Raw genomic sequence first — 26,024 nt, 5'->3', positions numbered from 1 at the left:
GAAGACACTGCCTTTGGGTGATACTTTCAAAAGTGCTTCCTGCTGAACGGCAGCAAGTTCCATGTGAACACAGAAGAAATATTTAGATGGCCAAACCCACGTGTGGAAATGGCTGCAGGAGCGAGGCAGACCGAGGACTCCCAGGCGGCTGAAATTACATGGCAGTCACTTTGCCCACCAACAGTGAAGTAGCACTGAATGTCCACACAAGTTACAGCCAAGACTGCATCTGAGCGTCTGTGGAAGTCAGGCTGCTGTTTTAACAGTCAACAACCTTCAACACAAACAATCATAAAGGAGGACTATCGGGATATATGAGTTTCAAGGTCTATCAACTAGAGAGCAATAAATATATCTACAATTTAAGCCCAAACTTGTTCAAGACTGAACTCTGCCTTCAGGGACAGCAGCTGTACCTGACACACACTTTCCAAATAAGCTAGAAGACCAAGATGGCAGACACCAGGCCCACAGTGAAAAAGGCATCAATCTCAAGAGTGAAATGCTCATGTGTTCCTCTCCCCAGCTACTCGCCACTGAGGAGATTCTGGTTTTTCCTCTAGTTCTGGGTGCTATCATTTCTCTGTTGACACAGATTTGCCAATTATACTGACAGATGTTACCCTGGGACACTCACCTAGTCAGGCACAGAAAAGTGCAACTGCCCTTCAGGGTATGAGATGACACCTTTGCAGAGCGATGGGGGAAAGAGAACAAGGAGGGAAACGAACCTGGGCTTAAGAGATCCAAGCGTCCAGCCTCATTTAATCCTTCTGGGCACCCAAAAGCTCGCATGCCCTTAAAACACCCCAATTCAGAGAGTCACTGGCTGCCCTGGAGGGGTCTTTCAAGATGCTTGTGGGTGTTGGCTGAAATCATATTCTGCTTTTCAAAGCATTACTTCCCTACTCCCTGAGATTTGTTTGGGAAGATTTTTACCAGCTATTCACCTACTCTCCACAGATTAAAATAAATGTTTACAAACCACATGCATATGATTCTTTTCCTCAACATTTCCTTAAAATGTCTGGAGTTTTTGTACATTGTAATAAACAATCAACGAGTACTGGGTGCTATAGTGGTGAGAAAACTATGGGAACTACGCTTGAGGGGAAAATTCAAATACTGTCCAAAAATTAATGACAATGTAAGAAAATAAATCAATTTAACGAGAAAAAAATTTTTAATAAAATAAATGGGTCCCACTACCTCCCCCTTTTCTCTAATAAACTTAAAGCAATTTTCCTATCTGGGAATTCAGTTGCCATAGATGTGAGCTTGCACCATTAACAAAGGGGTAAGATGGGCACCTCAGTGAGTAAAATGACGGTATTTGTGAATACATGTAACAAGAATAATATAACGCTGACTCTAGGTGCAGAAGGTCTTGGCCAACATGCCAGAGGGAACCATGGACCACTCCTCCTACCCCACCCAAAAAAAAACAGAAATGCACAGACAGAAAATTCCACACACAAAGCACCACAGCTCGAAGCATTCCTATGTGTATTCTGGCAGGATAACCCAGCCCCTGCACCTGATGTATAAAAAAGTAGTCCAGCTCTGCTCAACAGTTCCTCCTATCCAAATAACCAACTTAGCCAATCTTCAACAAGGAGCCTAAGGAACCTCTGACCTTCCAAGAATCATGAGTTTTTATGCTCCCCTGTGGGCCTCCTTGACATACTGAGTCAGTTATAAACTCTCTGGAAATTTCCAGCAGCTATAACATACTGTTCCCTGCCATTTCCCAACATTTTTTCAAATAGTTCTAAGCACCTTCCCAGCTCCTCCTCATCCCCAAGGCAAAGGGGAGGAGGGGAGAGAGGGTGGGTTCTTACCGGGATCTGCCACCAAAGCAGTTTGTGCTGGGGGGCTGGTGCCGGTTCTCCGGGGCGACAGCTGTCCCGGTGGATTCTCTCGAAGGCGGCTGTGATCCTAGAAAGGGGATCCATCACAAGAGAAGACAGAGATGTTGAGAGACTCAGCCCTTGTCTCAGATGTGGCTACAGGGACAGAGCTCACTGTGTACTAGAATTACCACCCCCTGGAATACCAACAGTCTAGCAAGCTGCAGCCGCCAGTATGAGAAGGAACGGGGGCAGTCAGGTGACATCTGATCCAGTCACAGACCAGTGGGGCTTGAACCTGGGAAACAGATTTTTCTCCAAATCCTTCAGGAACATCGAGGGCAGTTAGAGCTTACTTACTGATTTTATACATGAAGTGAACTTCTCACACCAATGTGAGTCAGGGAATGGATGTGGACCTTGCAGAGTAGGGGCAAGAAACTGGGGCACTGCTCCAGAAGGCAAAGAGCCAAATCAGAGTCAATTCCAGTCAAATCATGATATTCTGCCAAAAACCCTACGCCAGCTTTCTGCTTCTTAAGGTGAGGTCCAACATCCTTACCAGGCCCTCAAGGTGCAGGATCTGAGCCAACCTGGTTCCCTGGCTCCACATCCCATCCCCCCTCGTTGTTTCCCACAACCCAGTCACCCTGATCGCCTCTGTTCCCACCACAGGCCAAGCCTGTTCCCACCTCTTTTTCACATACAACTCGCCACCTCTCATTCAACAGCCCTTTACCTGAGCCCCCACCATGCCCTGTCTAAATGCCTCTTTCTCCAGCCGTCTCAGCTTCCCCAGAGAAACCGTCCCTGATGCTCCACATATCGATGAGTGCTCAAGTACAGGAATCTCATACCACCCTATACTCCTCCATAGCTTTTGTCACCAGTTATAGAACAATTTTGTGTTTCCCTGTTTAACATCTAACATCCTCTACCCCTGACAAGTAGGTATAAGCTCCCGGGAATAGAGACCACATGAACTTTGCCCACTGCCATCTGGCTAACACCTGGTCCAAGATCAAGTACATACCAGATGCTTAATTATGGATACATGTGCTGACTGTGTGAATGATGCAGGTTTTTCCTCCAAGAACCCAAAGTACCCAAGCACAACTCGAAGTTGGGTGGAGACTGGATTCTCAGCAGTCAAGGCCCATCCAATCACTGCGACATGCAGTCTACCCAATTGCCCTTGAATTAAATTTCACTCCCTTGAAGCTACAGAAAGCCTGTTTGGAGCCTGAAAAGCACTAGTTACATCACATTTAATGAGAAAAATTATGGAGAAACCCAACCCATTTCAGACCTCAGAGTCCATGAAATAATTTCCTGCTAGATCCAAAGGTGACTAATTTCAGACAAGATCAAAAGAAACAAACTGCCTACATTCAAGACAAGAGGGGGACACTCCACAACTTCCCTGCTTCTGTCTGTATTTTGTTAGTGTGAATCTCTATAAGTCATAGTCCCCTTTCCCAACCAAAGCTGTCCCATAAAGGACACCATCAACTTTCCCAGGAAGCTTAACTGTATTGGGAAGAAGAGCAACGGTTAATAAAGATGTTTTATTTTCTAAAGTCCATATGGGATGAAAAGATGTTTTTTCCTGCTCTCAAACCAAACCACAACACACCTACAAAGACTTGACATTTATTTTGGTCCTTTATCAGAACACAGTCCTTGAAAACATCATGTTACAATTCTGACCCAGGATGTTAATAAGAGTCTAGGTATGCTATGGGCCAGGACCAACTGAAGGGTACCCCAACCCAGATACCTGATGGAGAACCAAGTTCCGGACACCTCCTCTACCTCCTATCCCTTACCCTGCCCTGCCCAATCCTGGCACAGCCCTGGGGAGCAGGGCGGCACTCACCCTCCGTCACGGCACTGCCGTTAGGCACACTTCCCGTATCAACAGTCGGCCCATCCAGGAAAATTGTCAGCTCACCACCCGAGACAACACCGCCTTTGTTCTCCGTCTGCAGGTTCAGGGTCAGCTGTGTGTTCTCCACTGTTGGACACAAAAGGCAACATAGATGGACTAAAGCAAATGCACCCTTGAGTTAAGATTCTGTAAATAGTAAGCTCCCATCTCACCTACTCTGGCATCCCTGGCAATACTTTTCCGCATCTTCAAATTTGTCTTGCAGCACAGACCAAAGGACAAGGAGGGCTACATCTCATTGTCAACACTTCTGTATTAATCTGGTGGGAAAGACTGTGCTCTTTGCGTTTGATGTTTTGTGTCATGAAGTTAGCTAGAGATAATTCCTACATCACTTATTAATTTGTTTACTTATATTTGAGGGCCCTAATTAGAAATACTGATGGCTCATCAAGAAAAAGGAAGTAGTTTCAAGTAATATCCTCCCTTCTGACATAAAGAAAGGTGGCAAAAGTGAGGGAAATTGGTCAGGACACCTGAAGGAAATGTCACCAGGAGTCATCTCTAGATGAAGGACTATAGGGGCTTATTCTTTTTCTTGTTTGCATTAAAAAGCAGGTGGTTTTAAAGCTCTCCTGACTAAAAAGAAGGAGAATGGAGTTGTCATACACTCAGATTTCAAACTATGCTACAAAGCCATATTAATTAAAACAGTACGGTACTGGAGCAAAAACAGACACACAGACCAATGGAATCAAATAAAAAGCCAAGAAATAAAGCCACACATATATGGACAGCTAATCTTTGACAAAGGAGCAAAGAATATGCAATGCCACAAGGACAATTTGTTCTATAAATGGTGCTGGGAAAACTGGACCACCACATGCAAAAGAATGAAACTTGACTACTGTCTCACACCATGCATAAAAATCAACTCAAACTGGATAAAACAATGGAACATAAGACCTGAAACCATAAAATATACAGAGGAAAATACAGGTAAAACACTCCTAGGGATCTATCCAAAGGACACAAAAACAGTGATTCAAAAGAACACCTGTACACCTATGCTTATTACAGCACTATTTACAACAGGTAAAACCTGGAAACAACCCAAATGCCCAAAATAGATGACTGGCTCAAGAAGATGTGGCACATATACACAATGGAATATTATGCAGCAATCAAAAAAGATAAACTCATGTCATTTGCAGCAACATGGCTGGAGCTAGAAGGAATTATGCTCAGTGAAACAAGCCAGAAGGAAAAAGAAAAATACCGGATGGTTTCACTTATAACAGGAATATAGGGGAACCAAATAAGACATCAGTGAAAAAAAAAAATAACAGTACAAAATACAACAAAGCAAAAACAGATTATTATAAACCAGAGACATCCTGCAGGGGAGGAGGAGGGAGGGGGTGAGAGGGATGGAGGGAGGAGCACAGGGGACTGTGGTGATGGTGCATGGGTGCCTTGGGGAAGGAGAGTCTATGGGGACTCAATCTGAGGGTATGGGGCGAAGCAAATATTGTCTTAAAAAATGTAAAAAATGATAAATGTTAAAATAAAAAATGAAAAAGATAAAAATAAATAAATAAAAATTAAAAAAAAAATTGGCAGGCAACCATAAATCCGAGACACACTGCAGAGAAGGGTGGGGGGGAAGAGGGCTCAGAACAGGGGAGGGAAGAGCACAGGGGACTATGGCAACGGTGCATGGGTGAAATGATGGTGGGAATTCTATGGGGACTACACCTGAGAGGAGAAAGCAAACATTGTACAAAAATGAACGATGTAATATATATGTAAATAAATTATATTTTTTAAAGTGGTTTTTTTTCTACCCTAAAAATATTTCATAAGATTTAAAGCCATAAAAGTTAAAAACGGGCAATCCAGCCCCGTAGTCACAGACCCTGGGGTAGATGGTAGGGGAAGACCAGTCGAGCCCAAGCTCTGTGATGGAGGTAAGCAGGTGGCTTAGCCACCCAGCCCCCCACGCCCCCCCAGCCACTGTGACACTGGTGAATTTGGCTCTGTGGATGAGAAGAGTCAGGAAATTGACACACAAAAACAGAACAGACTGACATGGGGCAGAAGCTCCAAACCCTGAATGGGATGGAAACTGCTGCCAACCACCCCCATCCTCAGCCCTGAGCTTACTCATACAATAACTTCTGTCCAGTTATTGCTCAGAAGCTATAACCTCCAGTTCAGAGCCATTCAACAGTCACCAAGAGGGAGCAGTTGTATATGAGGATTTCCAAAGGGTCTGTGGTCCCTCCGTGCCTCCCACACCTTACAAAGGCCGTCCGGGAAGGTACCATATATTCTACCTCGCTCCCCACCCACCATCCACTTTTTTTCATCTTTTCATTGCTAGTATATTCCTGTAAAGTTAGCTCATTGTTTTCTAGAACTAGGCAGGACATGTGTAAATAAGTATCTCCACAAGTACTTCCTAGAGACAAGCTCCCTGAACCCCAAAAAAGCCTGCCCCGAGTCTCTCTAAGAAACATTTATTGCTACATTCTTAAGAATGTAGGGGAGAAGTGTCCGGATCCAGTCAAGGATCTACTATTAAAAAGTAGAAACCAGATGCACTTTCCTTGAGGTTTTCAAGTTTTCTTAAACATCGCTACCCTCCCCATGTCTCTTCCCTGTAATGGATCTCTCCAGAGCCTCTTGAGGTTGTTACTATTGGTGGCCAGTTTCACTGAGGGGCTTGGTGACTTCTATAAATTTCTGTAAGATGATACCTGTAATATGTAAAACTAGTTCCTTCAAAAAGTCTAGGAGAAGGGGAAAGAACCACTTGCCAACCATGTGAAGGAACCACCTTGGAAGTAGAATCCTCTGCCCCAGCCCAGCCTTCAATTGATCGCAGCCCAGCTAACAATAGCCTGCAGTCTCACGAGACATCCCAGGTCAGCTTGCCCAGCTAAGCGGTTCCCAAATTCTGATCCACTAAAATTATGAAATAATCTATACCACCAATAATAATAATTTTACTATGGTTAGTACGTTTTATTAAGTCACTGAGATTCTTCCTACTCCATTTCATGTTGAGATCCAGGGCATACAGCCCTAGCAAGAAGTCCACCACAGAAGTTCAAATCTCGGTTCTAGCACCTAATAGCTGTGCGGCATTAAGCAAATTACTTAACCTGAGCATTAGTCTCCCTACCTGCAAAAACAGAAGCAGTAAGAGGACATGTTTTAGGGGACACCTGTAAAGAACTAAAGTCATTTAGTAAGTTTCCAGGAAGCTGTCATTTTTACTCTTTCCCTGCTGATGTTCCTGTTTTTGGTCTAACTTGGTCTAATCTTTTCTTGCCCTTTCCAAGATTTTTAGGTTGCAGCATCAAACGCCACAAAATCTTCCAAGGTAAGCCATACAACCATCACGAGGACAGTCTTCTGGCCTTGTTTCTAGGATACTTCCTACAGAGGCCTGGCCACCTCGAGTCAGTACGCAGCTGTTGGAGACGTGCTACATGAACATTTTAAGGGTTCTGTGATTCCTTTCTTGTTATCTCAGGAAGATCATCATTTTACACATGGACAATTTTTTCCCTCCTTCCAGGAGTGATGATACTGAAGGTAGAAGAACCTCTCCCTGGTAATGTCAACCTGCTGACAGGTACAATGTCAAGATCCTTAGAAAGAAGCCAGAAGCATAACATGTGTTTTTCTCTCCACAGTCTCATCTCAAGGCTCCAACTTAGCTCTCCTATCTAGTTTACCCACAAATTGTGTCCAACAGAGTCATTCCATACCATTAGGCCCCAAAGTTGCCTTGCAACTCTTTGAGACACATTTGACCTTCAAAAAGAGCCAATGGGAAGAGGTGGCTTTAGAGATGACCATCGCTCTCTACTGTAATATTTACTAGAAAGAGTCAGAGAGCATGCTGGCTACCACCATCGAGGCAAGTGATCAAACTGAGCATCGTTAAGAGCAAGACAAGCTGACACCGATATGCTTCCTGACTGAAGGCAGGATGAAGCACACAACATCACTGAGAGCACTTCATCTGAATCCAACCAAGCCGCTATTGCTCCTGCTAGTTTACATGAAATAAGGGGACAGAGAAACAAGATCAATGCTACCATGAGGAAACAGACAAAAACACAACATGAAACATCTATGTGGCGACTCTCTGGACTCTTCCCAAAGACTATGTCATGAAATACATGGGAAGGAGAGGAGAGAAAGGAAACTTCCAGATTTAAAGAAACACCACCACCATATGCTATGCATGGATCTTAAACCTAGGTTTGAAAAAAATATTATTAGGACAAGTGGAGAAATTTACATCCAGGCTAGATATTAGATGATGTCTGAAATGAGTTGATTTTCTTAGGTTCCACAGTGATATATGATTTTATGTAAGAAAGTTCTTACTGGTGGGAGATGCAAGAGTAAATTACAATGATAGCTGTACTTATTTTCATATGGTTTAAAGGAGTATAGGCTAAAGTTTTTAGCAGTGAAGTTGTCATGATACCTACAATTTTCCTGAAAATAATTCAGTAAAAATAATGCACACCTCCACAGGTTCACCCAGACAGGTAAAACAGACACGGTAAAATATTGGGCCTTGGGTGTTCGCTGTATTACTCTTTCGATTCTTTTGTATGTTTGAAAATTTCATCATAAAAAATTGGGGAAATTTTTTCTCAAAACTGGTAAGGCTATTAAAAAATTAAACCTCGGTGAACAGAACACCCCATTATTCTCTTTAAAAAAAACACCTGAGCCAGGGGAGCCCTACAATGTATAATGGGACTAAAGAAACCATTAGCTAATTGAGTGACAGACTTGAGCATAAGGAGGATGCTGAAAGGAGTAAGTGTGGCTGGAAAGCACAGACTGGAAGCTCAGCTATAAATAGCAGCATTAGCCACCTCGCCTCTGGGGCCCTCTGGTTTCACTACCGCCATGCTGACGCTGACAACACCACAAAGCGCCTTTCTCCTCCAGGTCTTCCTAACAGCCTTTGGAAGCATGGCTCAAAAATCAAGTAACTGATGAAAAAATGGATACCGTAAGTCCATTTCCAGAACTAAAATCAGATTTACCAGAGGAAGCTCACCCTCTCTCCACCTCTGCTCCATCCAACCCTGCTCTGCCCATGGTCCCACAATTTACACACATGTAGTGAGTGCCTAATGTTCTAGTCCACTGAGAAACTGTGTTCCTAGAGCATTCATATTCTAGTTGGGGGGAAAACAGAAAACAGACAATCTTTTTTAAGTAAACAGCATGATCTGTTAGAAAGTGGCAAATGCAATAGACAAAAATGAACCAAGGAATGGGGGTGGAGGTGCTAAAAGAGGGAGAAGGGTTTGGGGCTGGGTTCATTGGAAAGATGGCAGATGAGCAAAGACTTCAAGGAGGATGGGCAGAGGAAGCCACATAGGTATCTAGAGGAAGAATATTCTAGGCAGAGAGAAAGGAAGCAGAGGCCCCAAGTGGGAGCATGCCCAGCATGTCTGGGGAATGGTTAGGGAGCCAGTGTGACTGGAGTAGATGAGGGAAGACGGGAGCAGGCGATGAGGGTTATGAGTAACTGTGGCTCAGAAGGAAGGCACTGGAGCCCTCAAAAGGCCTTTAGTGTTGACTGTGTGTGAGATGAGGAGCCACTAGAGGGTTCTAAGCAAAGAAGGGACAAGATTCCTGCTATTACATTAACCATTCTGGCTGCAGGAGGAACACAGGTAGAGTAGACAAGGCCAGGTAGGAGGTCACCTGGTAGGAGATGCCCCAGCTGCGAACAGGATGGCAGTGGCTTCCAGGAATGCAGGACCCAACGAAGACTCTATCTTTTCTCTTCCTTAGCATGCTGCAAAAGATCTTTGACTCCCCAATGAGGACATCAGCAAGACTCCACAACTATCCTCCCCTACTACCTCATCCCAGTCTCTTGGAATCAAAGCTCAGGGCAAATCATAGGCAGGGGCAGCACAAAGTGTCAGACCCATCGCCACCAAATGGGAACACATACGTATAATGAAAAGATTCTGCTGGCAAAAGAACCCCATTGTCCTGAACTCAAGTTAACCGTAGCCATCAGCAAACTTATTTCAGTTTGAACCAAGCAAGCAGTTACTGAAACCTTGTAATGCTGCTTTATGGAGGGGAACAGTCAGCAGTAGGGCTGGATGGATATGAGAATCTGGGGCAAAGAATTTGGAATATCTCAGAAACCATTCCAGGATATCTCGTTAAAAGCTGGCATACCAAGGACAAGCAAACATTAAGTGTTTCTGATGGAAGCACATACCAATTCATCAAAAAGGAAAAAAGAACCCAGCCTCAAGAGCCACCTGTCAGTCTATGGGAAGCAGAGAGGGACATGTTCAACTTCCGGGACACAAACAGCAAAATTCCAAACATGGGAAACAACAGGACAAACCACTGAGTCTCTCCAATGAACTACAAGGGATAAAAAGATAAAGTAAAGAAGGAGAGAAAAGACTTACCCAAGTTGTTTGGATCCTAAGGCAAACAAACCAATGGTAGATTAAAAAAATATATATTAGGACAACTGGGGAAATGAAAATCCCTGCTGGATTACTTGATGATATTAAAGTATCACCATCAAGTTTTTAGAACTGAAACTAGTAGTATGAATATGGGTTATCTTTTAAAGATGTATACTGAAATATGTCAGGGTGCAGATAAAAACAATCCAGTTAGGTGAATCAAGAATGGATGTGGAGGGCCTCCCCGGTGGCGCAGCGGTAGAGCGCTGGGTTGCGAAGCTGCCCGCGGCCTCTGCGGCGCCGGTTCAATCCCCGGCTGCTCCCCGGCCACCGGAGGAGGGTCCCACATGGTGCGCAGACCTCTCCTGCCGCCCGCTGCTCCCCTCAGCAGTGTACCTTGGTCCTTCTGCCTGCTCTGCTCCCCGCTCTGGCTCTGGTGAATTCTCTCACCCTCCCGCGCCTCTGACTGTACCCAGTGCATGTATAAACAAAACAAAAACAAACAAGCAAACAAATAAAGAAAAACATGCCTCTATTAAAAAAAAAAAAAAAAAGAAAGAAAAGAAGAGCACTTCCCTTTAAAAAAAAAAAAAAAAAAAGAATGGATGTGGAGCTGGCTGTGGAGCTGAGTGACAGGCATCAGGGCTTATCAACTATTCTTTCCACCACTGTGCCTGCTTGGCATTTTCTTATAACAGTTTCTGTGTGTGAGTGTGTGTGTGTGTGTGTGTGTTGGGGGGGGTGTTTTTCCTAAGCCAGCAAACCTAAGGCACAAAAAGTGACTGTAAACTAAAATACATACAAGAACTCAACATCACATACACATTCTGGAATACAAATAGATAGAAAATATACCAGTCAAGCAGCCTGGGGGAATAACTCCTACTATTAACTTGTTCTCTCTTCAGAGCTTTAGATTTTCAAGTGGCTTCAAGTTAATCATTTCCTACTGGAAAGAAATGCTAGGTGGCACAAGGATGAGTCACATTTTTCTAAGAGTTCCTTTCCCCCTCTCTTGACTTGAGCTCCTTAGTATGTTTTCTGCGTATGGTACTAATAAGTAGAGATAAACAGGACATGGAAGTTGCCTTCCTTATTCCAACAAGAGAAGAGACCAGGCTAAGCATGACTGCCAAGCTGTGTTCCAGTCTGTGGCTCAGTTATGAAATCCACACCTCCTGCCTGGAAGTGGCATGAAAGGCCATTTTTTTAAAAGGTTTATTTACTTATTTTTTTTAAAGATTGATTTATTTATGCATATAAGAGCTGGGGTACAGGCCAGAGATGCAGGGCGTGAGAGGATTCACCAGAGACAAATGGGGAATAGAACAGGCAGATTGACTGAAGTACACTGCTGAGGGGAGCAACAGGCGAATCAGGAGAGGTCTGCTGCGCCATGTGGGTTGCTCCCTGGCCGGCCAAGGATCGAACTCGTGCTGCAGAGGCTGTGGACAGCTTCATAGTGCGGTGCTTAACCCTTGCGCCACCAGGGAAGCCCGATTTATTTACTTATTAATGCATAGAAGAACCAGGGTATAGGCTAGAGGTGCAGGGAGTGAGAGGATTCACCAGAGACAGAGTGGGGAGCAGAGCAGGCTAATCTACTGAAATACACTGCTGAGGGGAGCAGCAGGTTTGACAGGAGAGGTCTGCCGCACCATAAGTGGGTTAGCTCCCTGGCCGGGGATTGAACTCAGGCCGCAGTGGTGATAGCATGATAAAGCTGAACTTAACCCCGATGCCACCAGGGAAGTCCTGAAAGACCTTTCTACTTTAGAATCAGTTATCCTCTCTGAACCCCTGCTCCCTCACCACCAAAATTCTGATATCCATACCTTCATCTTTTAAAAGAATCATTTTTCCCCTTTTTCTTCACAACTCAGAATACAAATCTAAGGGTTTAACTGGAAAGCTGGGGAAAATAAAACCAGGCACAAAACTGGGATACTTTTTTTTTTTTTAATTTTCTAGAGGCATGTTTTATTTATTTATTTATTTGTTTGTTTTTTTGTTTATACATGCACTGGGTACAGTCAGAAGCACGGGAGGGTGAGAGAATTCACAAGAGGCAGAGAGGGGAGCAGAGGAGGCAGAAGGACTGAAGTACACTGCTGAGGGGAGCAGCGGGCAGCAGGAGAGGTCTGCGCGCCATGTGGGACCCTCCTCCGGTGGCCAGGGAGCAGCCGGGGATCGAACCTGCGCCGCAGAGGCCGCGGGCAGCTTCGCAACCCAGCGCTCAACCGCTGCGCCACCGGGGAGGCCCAAAAGTGGGATACTTTTAAGGGAGACCAAGCCCTCTGTGTCAAGTCTCAGAAGCCAATGGAGATGTGACCTGAAGATGGCAGCTCAGTGGAATAAACAAACCTCCCTCTTTTCCGCCTTCCTCTGCCCTCAAACCCATAGTCCTATCAAAAAAAAACAAACATAAGCAGGGCATTTCAATGTTCACTCTACACAAAGCTGTGAAATATTGGTGCAGAGAGGAAGAGAACTGGAGGAAATTCCAGAAAGGCAGGGAGTAAACAGTCTTTCCATTCCCCAATAGGAGTCTACCCAGCTTTAAAGAGAATGCTCGTTCATGTTCCCTCTGCAGTAAAGGAAGCCAAAGGCTTCCACAATTTACTGTTACAGTGTCTCCGGCTTCCAAGCTTAGCCTGACCCTAACAAGAAAAAGCTTTTTGGCCCAGTTAGCATCAGGTTGTAAAAGCTGCAATTCCTGGGAAGGGAGACAATGTTCACTCTGCCTTATCTTGCATCCTCTGGGTCCCCATCACTCACACCTTGTCAGAGTCTTCTGAGAACACAGAACATAAAGAAGAGTCTACTTGGTCTTGAACTTCTCCGATGTGTTGCTGCTGGGAATCTACCCTTACCCATCCTGAAATGAAAGTTTTAGTCTACTGAGGATTGCATTAACTTCTCTAGAGAAGAGCTTCATTTTACAAAGCCAGTTTATAAACTTTTTTCTTTTCTCACTTTCTAGCTCTTCATTCAAGAAGCACTATCTGGGTACTATCTGCCAGACACTGCACTAAGAAGTTGGGTTATAATGAAGAATGAAAATATACATAGTCTCTGCTTTTAGGAACTGCACAAATCTGTAGGAGAAACACAATTAGCTAGACAATCTCACAAAGAAATACCAAGTTGCAACTGTGAAACAAATTTCACACACAAAACCTAATGTCCCCAAAGCAGCTGGATATCTGGGCCTGGTCAGAGCATGAGAAAAAATGTGACCTGTTTCAGGCAGACAGCTAACATGATGGGGGAGGGTAGGGGAGGAAGACCATTTCCAGGCAGAAGAAATACCATGTGCAAAGGGCCTGAGAATGAGCTGGATGCAGTCAGGAAACTGAACAGAGGTAAGTGGGGCTGGAAGAGAACGTAATCCAAATGGGGTAGGAGATCTAGGAAGTGACCAGACATTGAGTGCAGTGTGGGTAGGCCATGTGGAAGTTTTTCTCACTCTTAAAAGCAGCTGCCTGGTTTTTAAGTACTTTTAAACAAGGTGTAACTAGATCAGCTTTGAGACTTCAAAATTCATTCTGTCTGCTGTGTGGAAAACAGACTAGAGGGAAGTGAGGCCAGGAAGACAGGAGGCCACAGGAAAGGGTGAGAGTAGCAGAGGTAGAGATGAAAGGAGGAGGTGGACTTGCAAAGGTAAAAACTAAGAGAATCTGAAAGCAGATTAGCAAAGGGGGTGAGCAAGAAGGGTGGAGGTTTCAAAGACAACTTCTGGGCTTCTCACATACTTAACTGGACAAATGTAGGGTCTCTACATCAAATATGGAACACCGGAAGTGGACCAAGTTTCAGGGAGAGGAGATGAGTTCAGATTTGGATGAGTTGATTTTGAGATGCTGTGACAGATCCACAAGGAAACAGCAGGGCCACAGTCAGGTATGTGGGTAGAGAGTTCAGGAGCAAGATCTGGACTAGAGGATTCAAATCCATGGGTTCCACTGTAGATGGTGGTTATCCATAAAAAGGAGATACAGATGGGAACATGATCACAGAAGAAGAGGGTGGTAAGACTGGAAACTCACACCATTAACAGTCAAATAGATGAAGATGACCTTGCAAAGAAGAGAGGGAAGAACCATCATGGAGGCAGGAGGAAAATCAAGAAGCGTTGCTGAGAAGGCAGGAAAGGGCAGGCTCCAAACTGTGGATGGAGAGTGCCTTCAGACAGGCACAAGCGTGGTGAGCTCAAGCACAGGCATTGGAATCTTGGTTGGTGACGATGACGCCATCGTCCTTCTTTCTCTAGAGGCAGGCTCCCAGGGTCCTACAGGCAAAACCCAGGCATCTAGGTACACACATTATTCTCTACTTACAAGCAAAAAAAGTGCCCACGCATTTACACTTCAGAATTGGCTCTTTATCACAGTCATTCATCTAGTAAGGTCTGTTATAGGCAAGCAGACTCCTAAAAGGTGGAGGGGCCCTGTCATACAGGATACCAAGGGCCTCACTGACCTTGGTAAATCTCACTGTTTACCAAGCTATAGCATATTTTTAAAACTTTTAAGCTTTTTAGGGGAAATAAACACAGACCTGGGAAAGTTAAATCTTTAGAATAAACTGTCAGTTCGTTTCTGCTGCCTGCTTGTCACTGCTCCTCTTCTCCTGGGCTCACTTTCACAGCTCATCACTCTCCGTGCCCTCGGGGAACCTCATACCACACCACCCCTGCCATGGCCCAGGATCAAAGCCGTGTTTATAAACATAGTAGAGGCAGGCTTTCAATGAACAAACCTCCTTTTACATCGACTTTGAATGTAGCAGTCAGGCTAAAGAGAATTTTTGTGGTTAAGAGTCTGTGTTTTTTTTTTTTTAAATCTCTCTTTATAAAGCTGGCTTTTTAAAAACTGCAATTTCAGATAAATGAGATATGATGCCACAGTTGAGATTTGGCTTAGTGATTATGAAGAATGCAGAGCAAGATGGAAAATTATTCATATAACAATGTTAAAAAAAGAACATGAAGTTATAGAATGAACCCTATTGTTAAATATCCTATTTTTTAAAAAAAGAATGAAAAAGGGACAAAGAAATAAATGATCCAGAGAGAAAGAGTAAGTGGTGTTTGAAGAGTAGGATGATGAAATAAGGGTTTTAGTTTTTAAATTACCACTATTTTTGCCACACAGTTTTTTCTAAGTCTCTGAATCAGTCAGACATATAACTGTAGTGCTTACCAGTGATATAACATGATGTCTCAGATCTGCTTTCAAATACTCCCCCAAAAAAGCGGGGACTCCACACGGACATGTGTTGACCTTTGCTGAAAGCTGGCACAGGACAGTTCACTACACTACCTCTCTACTATCTTAATGCTTGAAATTTTCAATAATGAAACATACATTTTGTCCCATTTATGCCATATAATATTGTCTACACAATATCTAACTTGGGAAAAAAAACCAATATGCTCCTTATAAAAAATTCAAACAAGACAGAAAGGTGAAATCCCTTAAACACACATCTTCCAAGTCCCTTCCCTATGATATAACTCATGGCTGACAACGTCATACAAAGTTGTCACACCTGCAAACACTAGCACAAAGGCACATATATACAAAGGGCATATGCTGAACTGAGTTCATCCCAGACCAAAAGCTGTGCCTTTGATTTTCTACTTACTGTATTCTATAATCTTAAAACCAATACAGAAACAATCCATGAATTGAGGAGGGTTTTAGGATTGAGAGAGGGTATGTTCAAGGTAAATTCAGCCTTTAGCATAATGTCCCCTCACCCTCATTCCAAGAAAATGAATTTGGGCCTCCCTGGTGGCCTAGGGGTTAAGTCTCAGCACTACCACCACTAGGGCCTGAGTTCCATCCTCAGCCAGGGAGCTAACCCATATATGGCACAGTAGACCTCTCCTGTCTCGCCTGCTGCTCCCCTTAGCAGTGTATTTCAGTAAATCCTGAAATATTCACTCTGTCTCTGGTGAATCTTCTCACTCCCAATTTTTCTACACCCCAGTTTTCTATGAAAAAATAAAATCTTTAAAAAAAAAAAGACTTTAAGAAAATGAATTCGTGTACTACATATGGAAAAAAAAAATTACTCATGGGAGGGAAGACACAGACATTGTACTCTGACAAAGTTGTGCCTCACTGCTCTGCACACGAGGGGAAGAGGGGAGATCCCACTCTGATCCTAACAGTGGTGTGGACAGGGCCACTGCTGTGACTGCAGTTCTTACTTAGGCCCAGCATTGCTTTCTCGCCTACAAAATGAAGTCTCCTACTTAAAGGAAAATACTCCGAGAATCCTGGAAGGCCCAAGAAAAAAATGAAAATATGCTCAAACGAGATAAATGAGGTTGGATCTTAATGCTATTCCAGCAGCCGCAGCATTTCCCCTGGGAGCACCTGGGAGACTGGAATTGAGGATCAGGCGGGAGCTACTCTCAAATTGCTGGCGCAAAACAGAGGCCCTAACACCAGATGAAATGTTGCAGGGATTTTTTTTGGCAAGGGGACGGAAACAGCTCATATCCCGGCGAGAGCCTCATTTTCCTCTCCCTGCTTCTGGGCTCTGTGCAAGGCCACCATTTCACGCCTGTAACAGCTGTCAGTCTGGAGGCTGAAAGCTCTGCGGTTGACGGGTGACCGTATGCCCTTTAGGAGATGGCTGGACATCCCTGTGGGTTAGGCTTAAGAGGAATGAGAGAAGTTTCTAGAACTCTCTAAGCAGTGCAGTCCTACACAAACAGTAACTGGATTTTGAAAAGAAGTTTTCCAGCTCTTCCGTTGAGTAACTTAACCTCTGGACCTGCACTGCTCAGTGTGGGGGCCACAAGCCACCTGGGACCAATGAGTACTACAAATGCGGTTTGCCCTCATTGAGCGGCACAGAAAGTGTGACCCACACACCAGATTTCAAAGGCCTGATACCAAACAAACCAAAAAAAAAAATTAAAATACCTCACAAATACTTGACTTCATATTGATTAGACATCAAAATGGCCCATTTGGGATATACTGGACAACATAAAATAGGCATATTATTAACATTAATTTCACCTGTTCAGTTTTGCTTTTATTAATGCGGATACCGGAAAATTTTAAATTGCATAGGGGCCCCGTGTTATATTTCTACTGGATGGCACAGCTCCTCCTTACCATTTTTGGTCATAAACTAGAGCTACTCGCTCACTCACCAGGCCTGGCTAACCCTGAGGGGGTTTCACTGTGTAATCTGACCACAGAGAGACCGTTCCTGCATCAAAAGCTTCTTGCCCCGTGCTTTTTCCTCAGCTTGGAAAGCTTTCTCCCTTCTCACCCTTCCAGAGTCCTGATGTCACTGCCTCTGACAAGGCTTCCCTTGATACCTGCCACCCCACGCCGGATTAAGTCCATGGCAACAAGTTCCCAGAGCCTCCCATGCTTCCATCAAATCTATCACAACTAGAATCGTGTGCACCAATGATCTACCTGTCTAAGGTCTGTCTGTTCTTCCTTCTAGATCCTTAATTTCAGCACTGTCTGCTGTGTTCACCACCACATCTCTGGCATCTAACCCAGTGCACAAATAGATTTATCTGTGAAGCCTGGTAAATGAAGTTCCAACCCTTTCCCAGCTTCAGGGCTCGCCTCCTAAGAAAATGCCCTAAAAAGAAGGCAATTTTCCCTCACACGAAACCCTGTCCCAGCCCTGACAAATTGTAGGTCTAGAAAGAAAAAAGGTCAAAAAAAATGTCTTGACCACCTACTTAATGGACTAACATGCCTTTTAAAGGGGACAACACATCTCTAGAAAAGGGGGAATAGCTTCAGCCATCATTCATGCTTTGAGGTGGAAGCTCTTTGCTCAAATACCTGTTCCTACCAGGCTGACCAATTTCCAAAGCCAACAGGCTGACAGAAAATTCTAGAAGCAGCAGTCAATCTTGGGCTATGCTGAAGCAGCCATGAACAGGGGAAGGGGTTCCTGACAGAAAGCTTTTCTTCTTCCTTCAAATGAGGTTTCACAAGGCAGCCTCTCAGCCAGTGGTGACACAGAAAGCAGGTCTGTTTTAACATTTGTGGCAGGGTTGATGTGTTTACTTTTGAGACTCCAGGCAAAAAGGACCTTTCTTTCCAACAACTCTCCACTGACACCAAACCCATGAAATGGGTCCGGCTGTAACTTCGAGAAGCTGGGGGTGTGGGATCGGGGGAGGGGGTTGCTTTTGGCTTCTTCGGGAATTCCTTGAGGTTCTGGCTTGGCTGTATCTGCCTGAGGTGCAGGATGATGGAAAGCAATACACAGAGAGCTTTTCAGAGACTATTAAAGACAGTTTTAAATGCCAATGCCTGGCATCTGGTGCCAATCAAGAAAACAGTAGCCACTGATTTAAGTGCAGTTAGATGGGGTGAAATGGAACAAAGACTCGCATTTGAAGCTGGGGATACAAGCAGCCCAATGCCTCCCCAGAATGGGTACCCAGTGCCCCCCAGTCCATCCTCCATCTCAGAGGTAAGTCACACCATGGCCATGAAACCTAAGGCCCAAGAAAAGGTATTCTTCCTCACTAATAGCAGACAAAGTCAATCAACACACCTCGTGTGTGTGTGTGTGTGTGTGTGTGTGTGTGTTAGTGTCTTTTGTTCTAGGCACAAGAATGAACAAAAGCCAAACAATGACTGCCTCCTGTGGAGCATACATTCTGGTTGTAGAGACAAAGAACGACACGGATAAAATACAACTGACCCCTGAAAAATGTAGGGATGAGAGGCACCAACCACCACAAGCAGTGGAAAAGCCTTTACCCAAATTTAACAATAGTCATCCCTTGGTATCCAGATGGGATTGGTTTCTGCTCCCTTCTTACTCCCCCCATGGATACCAAAATCCAAGGAAAGCCCAAGACCCACAGTTAGCCCTCTGTAATGTTTGGGTTCTGCATCTGCAGAATTCAACAAACCAATAGTCAAAGTTGGTTGAATTCATGAATGTGGAACCTGCAGATATGGACAGCTAACTGCACTTAGTGAAAAAAAAAAAAAAATCCACTGATAAAATGGACCTTTGCTCTTCGAGGGTCAACTGTATAGAGCATTTTATGCAGATAACTGCTACAAAGAAAATAAAGCAGAGAAAGGAAATGGGATTGCTGGACAGGGAGGGGTTGCAATTAGGATAGTTTGGTAAATGTTATATATTGTGTGGTTCCATGTATGAAATATCCAGAATAAGCAAATCTACACAGACAGAAAGCAGATTCGTGGTTGGCAGAGGCTGGGAGTGAACTGTAAATGGGCATGAGGGATCTTACTAGGGTGATGAAAATCTTATGATGATGGTTGCACAGCCTCGTAAAAAATTTTTTTAATCACTCATTCGTATACCTTTTTAAAAGATAGTCTGTCCAGGGAAGGCCTCACTGAGGTGAGCTCTGGATAAATGGAAGGAGGTAAGGTAACTAGTCATGATGATACGAGCAGAAGAGCTTTTTGGGGAGAAGGTAGGGTCAGTGCAAAGGTCCTGAGGCCAGCACAGCAGAGGGCTGGAGGACCAGCAAAGTGGGCTGTGGGCCAATAGGGCTTGGCCAGAGCAAGAGAATAATTGAGATGAAGTAATAGAGGTGGCAGGAAGCTCAGGGAGGGCCTTTTAGGGCATTAGGGAAGTCTTTCGTTGTTTTTACTGAGTGTGATAGGATACCCCTGGAGAAATCTGACCTGTCTTAGATGTTAATTGGGCCCCTAGAAACCGTGTGTTTGGTCACAGGAAAAAGGTCCAGCAAGGGAGACTAAAAAATGAGTGACAGGAAAGAAAGACAGAAAACCAGTAGGGTATGGTGTCCTCAGAGGAAAGAGTATGTCAAAGAGGAGGGACGGACTCCTTGTATCCAATATAAGAGGCAAGTAAACTGAGGGTGAGAACCGACCAACAGGTGTAGTAACATGCCAGAGACTGGGGACCTTGGTAGGAGCACCTGCAGCGGGGCAGCAAGGGCAGGGACTACTTGGAAGTTCCTCAAGAAGAAGAGAGAGAGGAGAAATAAGAAGTGAAGAGAGATACAGATTAGAATAACAGATTGGGAGTGTCCAGTGCCATAGAGGATAGGATGAGGGGAAAAGGGACACATACACACACACACACACACACACACACACACACACTCAGAGTGTGTGAACAGGTCTGGCTTTGCCCTAGGCCACAGGCATCAAAAAAACTTGAAACATACCTGCTCTTTGACCCAGCAATGAACTGCATACCTCGGAATTTACTATACTAACCGGGGAAGAAAACAGGACAGAAGTACAAAGATTGTGTTACAAGAATTTATGGGGGCCTCCCTGGTGGCGCAGCGGTTGAGCGCTGGGTTGCGAAGCTGCCGGCGACCTCTGCAGCGCCGGTTCGATCCCCGGCTGCTCCCCGGCCACCTGAGGAGGGTTCCACATGGCGCGCAGACCTCTCCTGCCGCCCGCTGCTCCCCTCAGCAGTGTACTTCAGTCCTTCTGCCTGCTCTGCTCCCTTCTCTGGCTCTGGTGAATTCTCTCACCCTCCCGCGCTTCTGGCTGTACCCAGTGCATGTGTAAACAAACAAACAAACAAACAAATAAATAAATAAAAAACATGCCTCTATTAAAAAAAAATCTTAAAAAAAAAAGAATTTATGGAAAAGTTTTACTTAATAGGCATGAAGTTGAGATTGCCAACAATGAAAAACTGATTAAAAGCTATGATGGGGACCTCCCTGGTGGCCCTGGGTGCAAGGGGTTAAGATGCAACCTATGAAGTTATCCACAGCCTCTACAGCACGAGTTTGATCCCTGGCTGGAGAGGGAGCTACCTACATGGTACAGCAGACCTCTCCTGACTCACCCACTGCTCCTCTCAGCAGTGTATTTCGTCAATCTGCCTGTTCTGTTCCCCAATCTGTCTCTGGTAAATCCTCTCACCCCCACCCCCACACCTCTGGCCTGTACCCCAGCTCTTGTACACATAAATAAATAAATCTTTAAAGAAAAAAAAACTATGATGCATTCATATCCCCAAAATGCCACTGCAGCCATTAAAAATGACCCTGGTTTTGGGCCTCCCTGGTGGTGCAGGTGGTTGAGTGCTGCACTGTGAAGCTGTCTACAGCCTCTGCAGTGCGCGTTCGATCCTGGCAGGCTGGCGAAAATCCCACATGGCGCAGCAGACCTCTCCTGTCTCGCCCGCTGTGCCCCTCAGCAGTGTATTTCATCATTCTTCCTGTTCTGCTCCCCCCTCTGTCTCTGGTTAACCCTCCCGCACATCTGGCCTAAACCCCGGTTCTTGTATAAAAATAAATAAATCTTTAAAAAAAAAAAAAGACCCTGGTTTCCCTGAGAAGAAAAAAAAAAAAAACAACAGAGTTGTCACAAGAGTGAAAACAAACAGTTACAAAGCAATAGGTATAGGATGTTTCCCTTTGGGGAAAAAAAGTTACACATACACACCCAAACAAAAGTATGGTTTATATACCCCCAAAAAACTTAATGAGTATAGATCAAAATCTGAACCGGAGTAGATATGGATAGAGAAATTACAAGTGCTTTTAACCTTCTCCTTCATTGGGAGGCAGTACACACAGTGGTGATGGGCAAAGGGCTTGGGCAAAAGATCTGGGCTCAATCCCAACTCTGCCACCACCTAAGGGTGATCTTGGGCAAGTTATGTAATCTACCTGCATTTCCTCATCAAAGGGGTGGCAATACAATCCACTTCAAAGGTATGAAGGAGGAATGAATAAGCTTTCAAATATGTATCAAGAATTCAGAACTGTTCCTGATCCATACTAAACATTTAGAACGATTTTGCCTATTTTTCAATAAACATGAGATATCAATCAGTATCAGAAAAATAACAATAATATTTTCAGTTTTAGGAACACATATTGCTTTTATACATCAGAAAAATATACTAAATTTTTTTTTTAATTTTGTGAGTAAAAGAAAATTTCTCAGAAAACATTCTGGGAGCTTCCACCAGACCCAAACTAGGTCTTTGAGGTTTACGAACTGGCACTGCAGGATGGGCTTAGCCATTTCCACCATGAGGCCTACTCGAGGTTTGGAGATCACAGCTATGTCCTAAATATTAACTCCCTACCAGAACAGTCATACACTGTCTTTCATTTTGTCCCTTGCCTAACTCTTCAGTTGAAGAAACAGAGGACACATTTTCAAACTTAAATTCAAAATTGTTTTTAACTCAAGCGCACCACTTTTTTCTATTTTCTCTCTTCTCCCTCTGACTACAGTTCTAAGGATCGGTAGTTTTATTTACCTTTCAGTTGAAAAACTGGAAAAACAGTGCTTTGCTTACTTTAAAATAAAGGCATGCACTGTCTGTCAGGCAGGCCTCCCCAACACGCACAGCCCACCCACCAAACACTCCAGCCTTGCAGAACAGCTAGGGCAGGGCGCCCCATGACTGGCCTATCTGTTCTTGGGATGTAAAGAGCCGTAACAACCCTCTGCTTATAAGATTTTTAAACAAATAGGTTGCTGTTTGCTTTCCTTCTTTTTTTTTTTTTTTTTAAATATGGGGCACACACCTGGGGAAAGAAAAGACATACATAGAAAATGAAGAACCTAAGTCAGAGGAGCTTTTCAAAATCTACTTCATTTTTCACAGTGGTGTGGGTACATTAGTTCTCAAATCACCTTTCTGTGCCTTGCAGAATGGAGAGACTGCGTCACCATATCGCTGATGTTGAGAACCCAGGTTCTCAAATGGAACAGAGGGAGATCTGCAGAACTCTGTGGGGTTGCATGTGAGGGGCAAGTTTCAGGATCAACTTGTGCTTGAATTGTAGATGTAGAAGCAGTCACATGTCTGTGTACATGTGATGTGTCTGCTGTATGTGCATGTGCACATGCATAAGAGATACATATGCCAAGTCCACCAGGGAAGACGAAGGCTCAAGAGTCAATAAAGTTTTGAAGACATATGTCCAACATGATGTTGACACTCCCACCAATAAAGACAGTGACTCTGCAAAACCTATGAGGAAAAAAAAATACAACCACACACCACATGCCGGAACAAACTCCATGTTGACTTAAGGGTTAAATGTTTAAAAAGCAAATAAAGCCAACCATCATAAGCACTGGTGCAAAGAGGATGTCTAACTATTTTTTTCCCAAGTGGTTAGGTGAGTTGTTCTCAGTCTTGAAAGTGCATCAGAATCCCTTGGAAGGTGTGTTAAAACAGATGGCTGGGCCAGACCCCCCAGAATTTCTAGGTCTGTAGGACTAGGATAGGATCTGAGAACTTACATTTTTTAATATGTTTCCAGGGGATGTCAAGCTGCTAGTATGGGGGCCATGCTTGGAAAACCTCTGGATTATCTAATGGCCCTAATTTTTTTGTTCACCTTTTCTGATTTTAATGGTTCCCTTTGTCAGATAGAGAAATTCTATCTATATATTGGATTATGTTTGAGAAAAACTCTGACGAAGAGGACATGTCAAAAGGATATAAGACTAAGCTTAAGGAGGCACCCGTGGGGCCAAACCAGGGATAATTCAAGCAGTATTTAAATTATAAGCCACTGAATAAAGTAAGAGTCCCTGAGATGAGCCTAATATATACACACAGGCATAAATTAAGGAGAAGGACTAGGTCTTCCTTGCAGTAATATGTCAAGGAATAAATGTAGCAGGCATGATAAAACTGGGAGTGGGATGGTTAGAAGCCATCATGGTAACAAATGAGTCAGACAAAAACCATTAATTAATGCAAAAATCGAGTGGGTGAAGGTATGACGAAGAACAGATATATACATAGTCTCAGAGTATCTCCCCATACATTGCTTTCTAGTTATCAAGAGAAAATAGCAATGTCACAGTGGAGAGGCTTGGCAGACACCACTGCAAGCAAGTGATCACAGCTGAGGTCACTGAAAATGAAACTAGCCAAGCCATGTACCCTGATACCAGGTGCTGAGAAGGACAAGACATGGTGCTGGAGGTGTTCCTCTCAGAAATATGCACTCTGAATCCAATCGTGAGGGAACATCAGACAAAATCAAATTGAGGGGATTCTACAGAAAGTCTGACCTGTGCTCTTCAGCAATGACAGTGTCGAGAGAGACAAAAAATAGGCTAAGGAACTGGTCCCACCAACAGTGATGCAGAATCTTGCAAGGGATCCCTGATCCAAAACATGAATTCACTTTAAGTGCATTGGTGCAGCAACAACTGTAAAGTCTGGATTAGATACAACAACATTGTAAAAACATTCAGTTTCTTGATTTGGTGAACTGTACTGTGGTTCTTCTGAGGAAAAAGACACAAGTATTGAGGAATAAAGAAGTATGAAGTTTGTAATTTACTCTAAAATGATTCAGAAAATTATATACAGGTGTGTGTAGAGACAAAAACATCAAATTGGGTGACAGGTATGGAGAGATTTTTGTCCTGTTTTTATATCTTTTCTCTGATTTTGAAATGTCTTTAAAGCAGATTTTTAAAAAATCTACTTCAAGCTACTCTCCCTCCCTGAAAGTGGGAGGAAGTGGTAAGGTCTGTAGTTAATGAGGTCAGCTGCAGAAGAGGAGAGCTACATGGGAAAATGAAGTGTGGGACCCTGTCTGCTACCAATTTAGAAAGAAACTACCAAGTGGGCGGGCACAGATGAAACAGATGCTGGCAACTACTGAAGCTGGGTGTTTGAAAATTTCCCTAATTAGGAGGTTTTTCAAAATCAATTTCCAACCTCCAGATCTCACTTGCACAGATGACAGAAACTTTCCTGATAAGGCAAACCCGCACTTTTGGTCAAATCCTCTTTGCAGCCACAGTTAGGTCAATGGTCCTGCAGGAAATCAGGCCAGGCTGGCTACTACACAACTATAGGATGGACAGCAAGCGAGCCCCCTGCCAGAGGGCGGCATGACACGGCCATCAGGGTTTCCCAATCACCTTCCAGATCCCCCAGAAGAAAACAAGGGGAGTGAATGAATGTATGAATTATGGCTAATGGAGCCGAAAAAAATGCCAGGTAGGGCAACGCTACCCCTCAAGGCCTTTCCCATGAAAAGCTGTTTCAGGAAGCGCCGGCTACCAGGAGAGGAGTGACTAAGGCACTGTGACCCACGACCCTACATAACTGCACTGAACACAGCACTCGGAAGCATTTCCAGGCCAGCAAAAGCTCTCCTGGGAATGCAGGGGCCAAGTCTGGGTGCTAAAATATCCCATGTCAATGACAGCCTGCTCCCTGAACCCCCACTGCAACCCAGGCAAAGTTTTGCTGCTGTCCAGTCTTAAGAGTCCTCTCTTAGAACAATCTTGGGTTGCCTCCCTTCTAGTCAAGAGACGCCACCACATCAGAAAACAGAATTTGAACCTCCCAATCTTTGGGGATTATCAAAGAGACAGAATTACTACCACTACTACATGTGCGAGGTATTATTGTTAGTTCATTGACTCAAAACACTTTACAGATGAGGTAACAGACAGAGAGGTTAACTGACTATCCAATTGTCACAAAGTTGGTGGAATCAGGATTCAAACCCAGGTGGAATAGTCTTGCTCTAAATGGAAGGCTTTATGAAACATGGCTGGAATAACATGTATATTGGCAATGCATTGTCATCCCAGATTTTTTCTCCAAAAAAAATGGCAGCCTACCACCCTGTCCACATTTCCTATCAGATCCAGATCTCACTATTCAACCCAGCCACACACTCAAAAATTAAGGCTGTTTTCAGCAAGAGCAGCAGGAGTTGGAGGCAGTGCCACCAACAACATAAGCCCTGGGAAACAGAAAACCTCTCCCTGAATCACTCTAGGCCCAAAGAGAAGA

At 44.1% G+C, this 26,024-nt stretch overlaps 1 protein-coding gene across 1 annotated transcript in view; it reads right to left on the bottom strand.

Annotated features, from left to right (window-relative positions):
- Positions 1-26,024, bottom strand: part of WWP2 (WW domain containing E3 ubiquitin protein ligase 2) — a gene marked incomplete at its 3' end in the record, with an annotated part of 120,720 nt that overhangs the window by 78,653 nt on the left and 16,043 nt on the right. The window contains exons 4-5 of the mRNA XM_084257197.1: positions 3,730-3,867; positions 1,842-1,938 (exon numbers count right to left, since the gene is read on the bottom strand). Of these exons, the coding sequence (XP_084113323.1) occupies positions 1,842-1,938; positions 3,730-3,867 (235 nt within the window). The remainder of the gene's footprint in view (positions 1-1,841; positions 1,939-3,729; positions 3,868-26,024) is intronic.

Source organism: Talpa europaea (genome assembly GCF_964194135.1).
Source record: "Talpa europaea genome assembly, chromosome: 16".
NCBI classification, from domain to species: Eukaryota; Metazoa; Chordata; class Mammalia; order Eulipotyphla; family Talpidae; genus Talpa; species Talpa europaea.
This window is presented reverse-complemented; position numbering and strand designations above follow the sequence as displayed.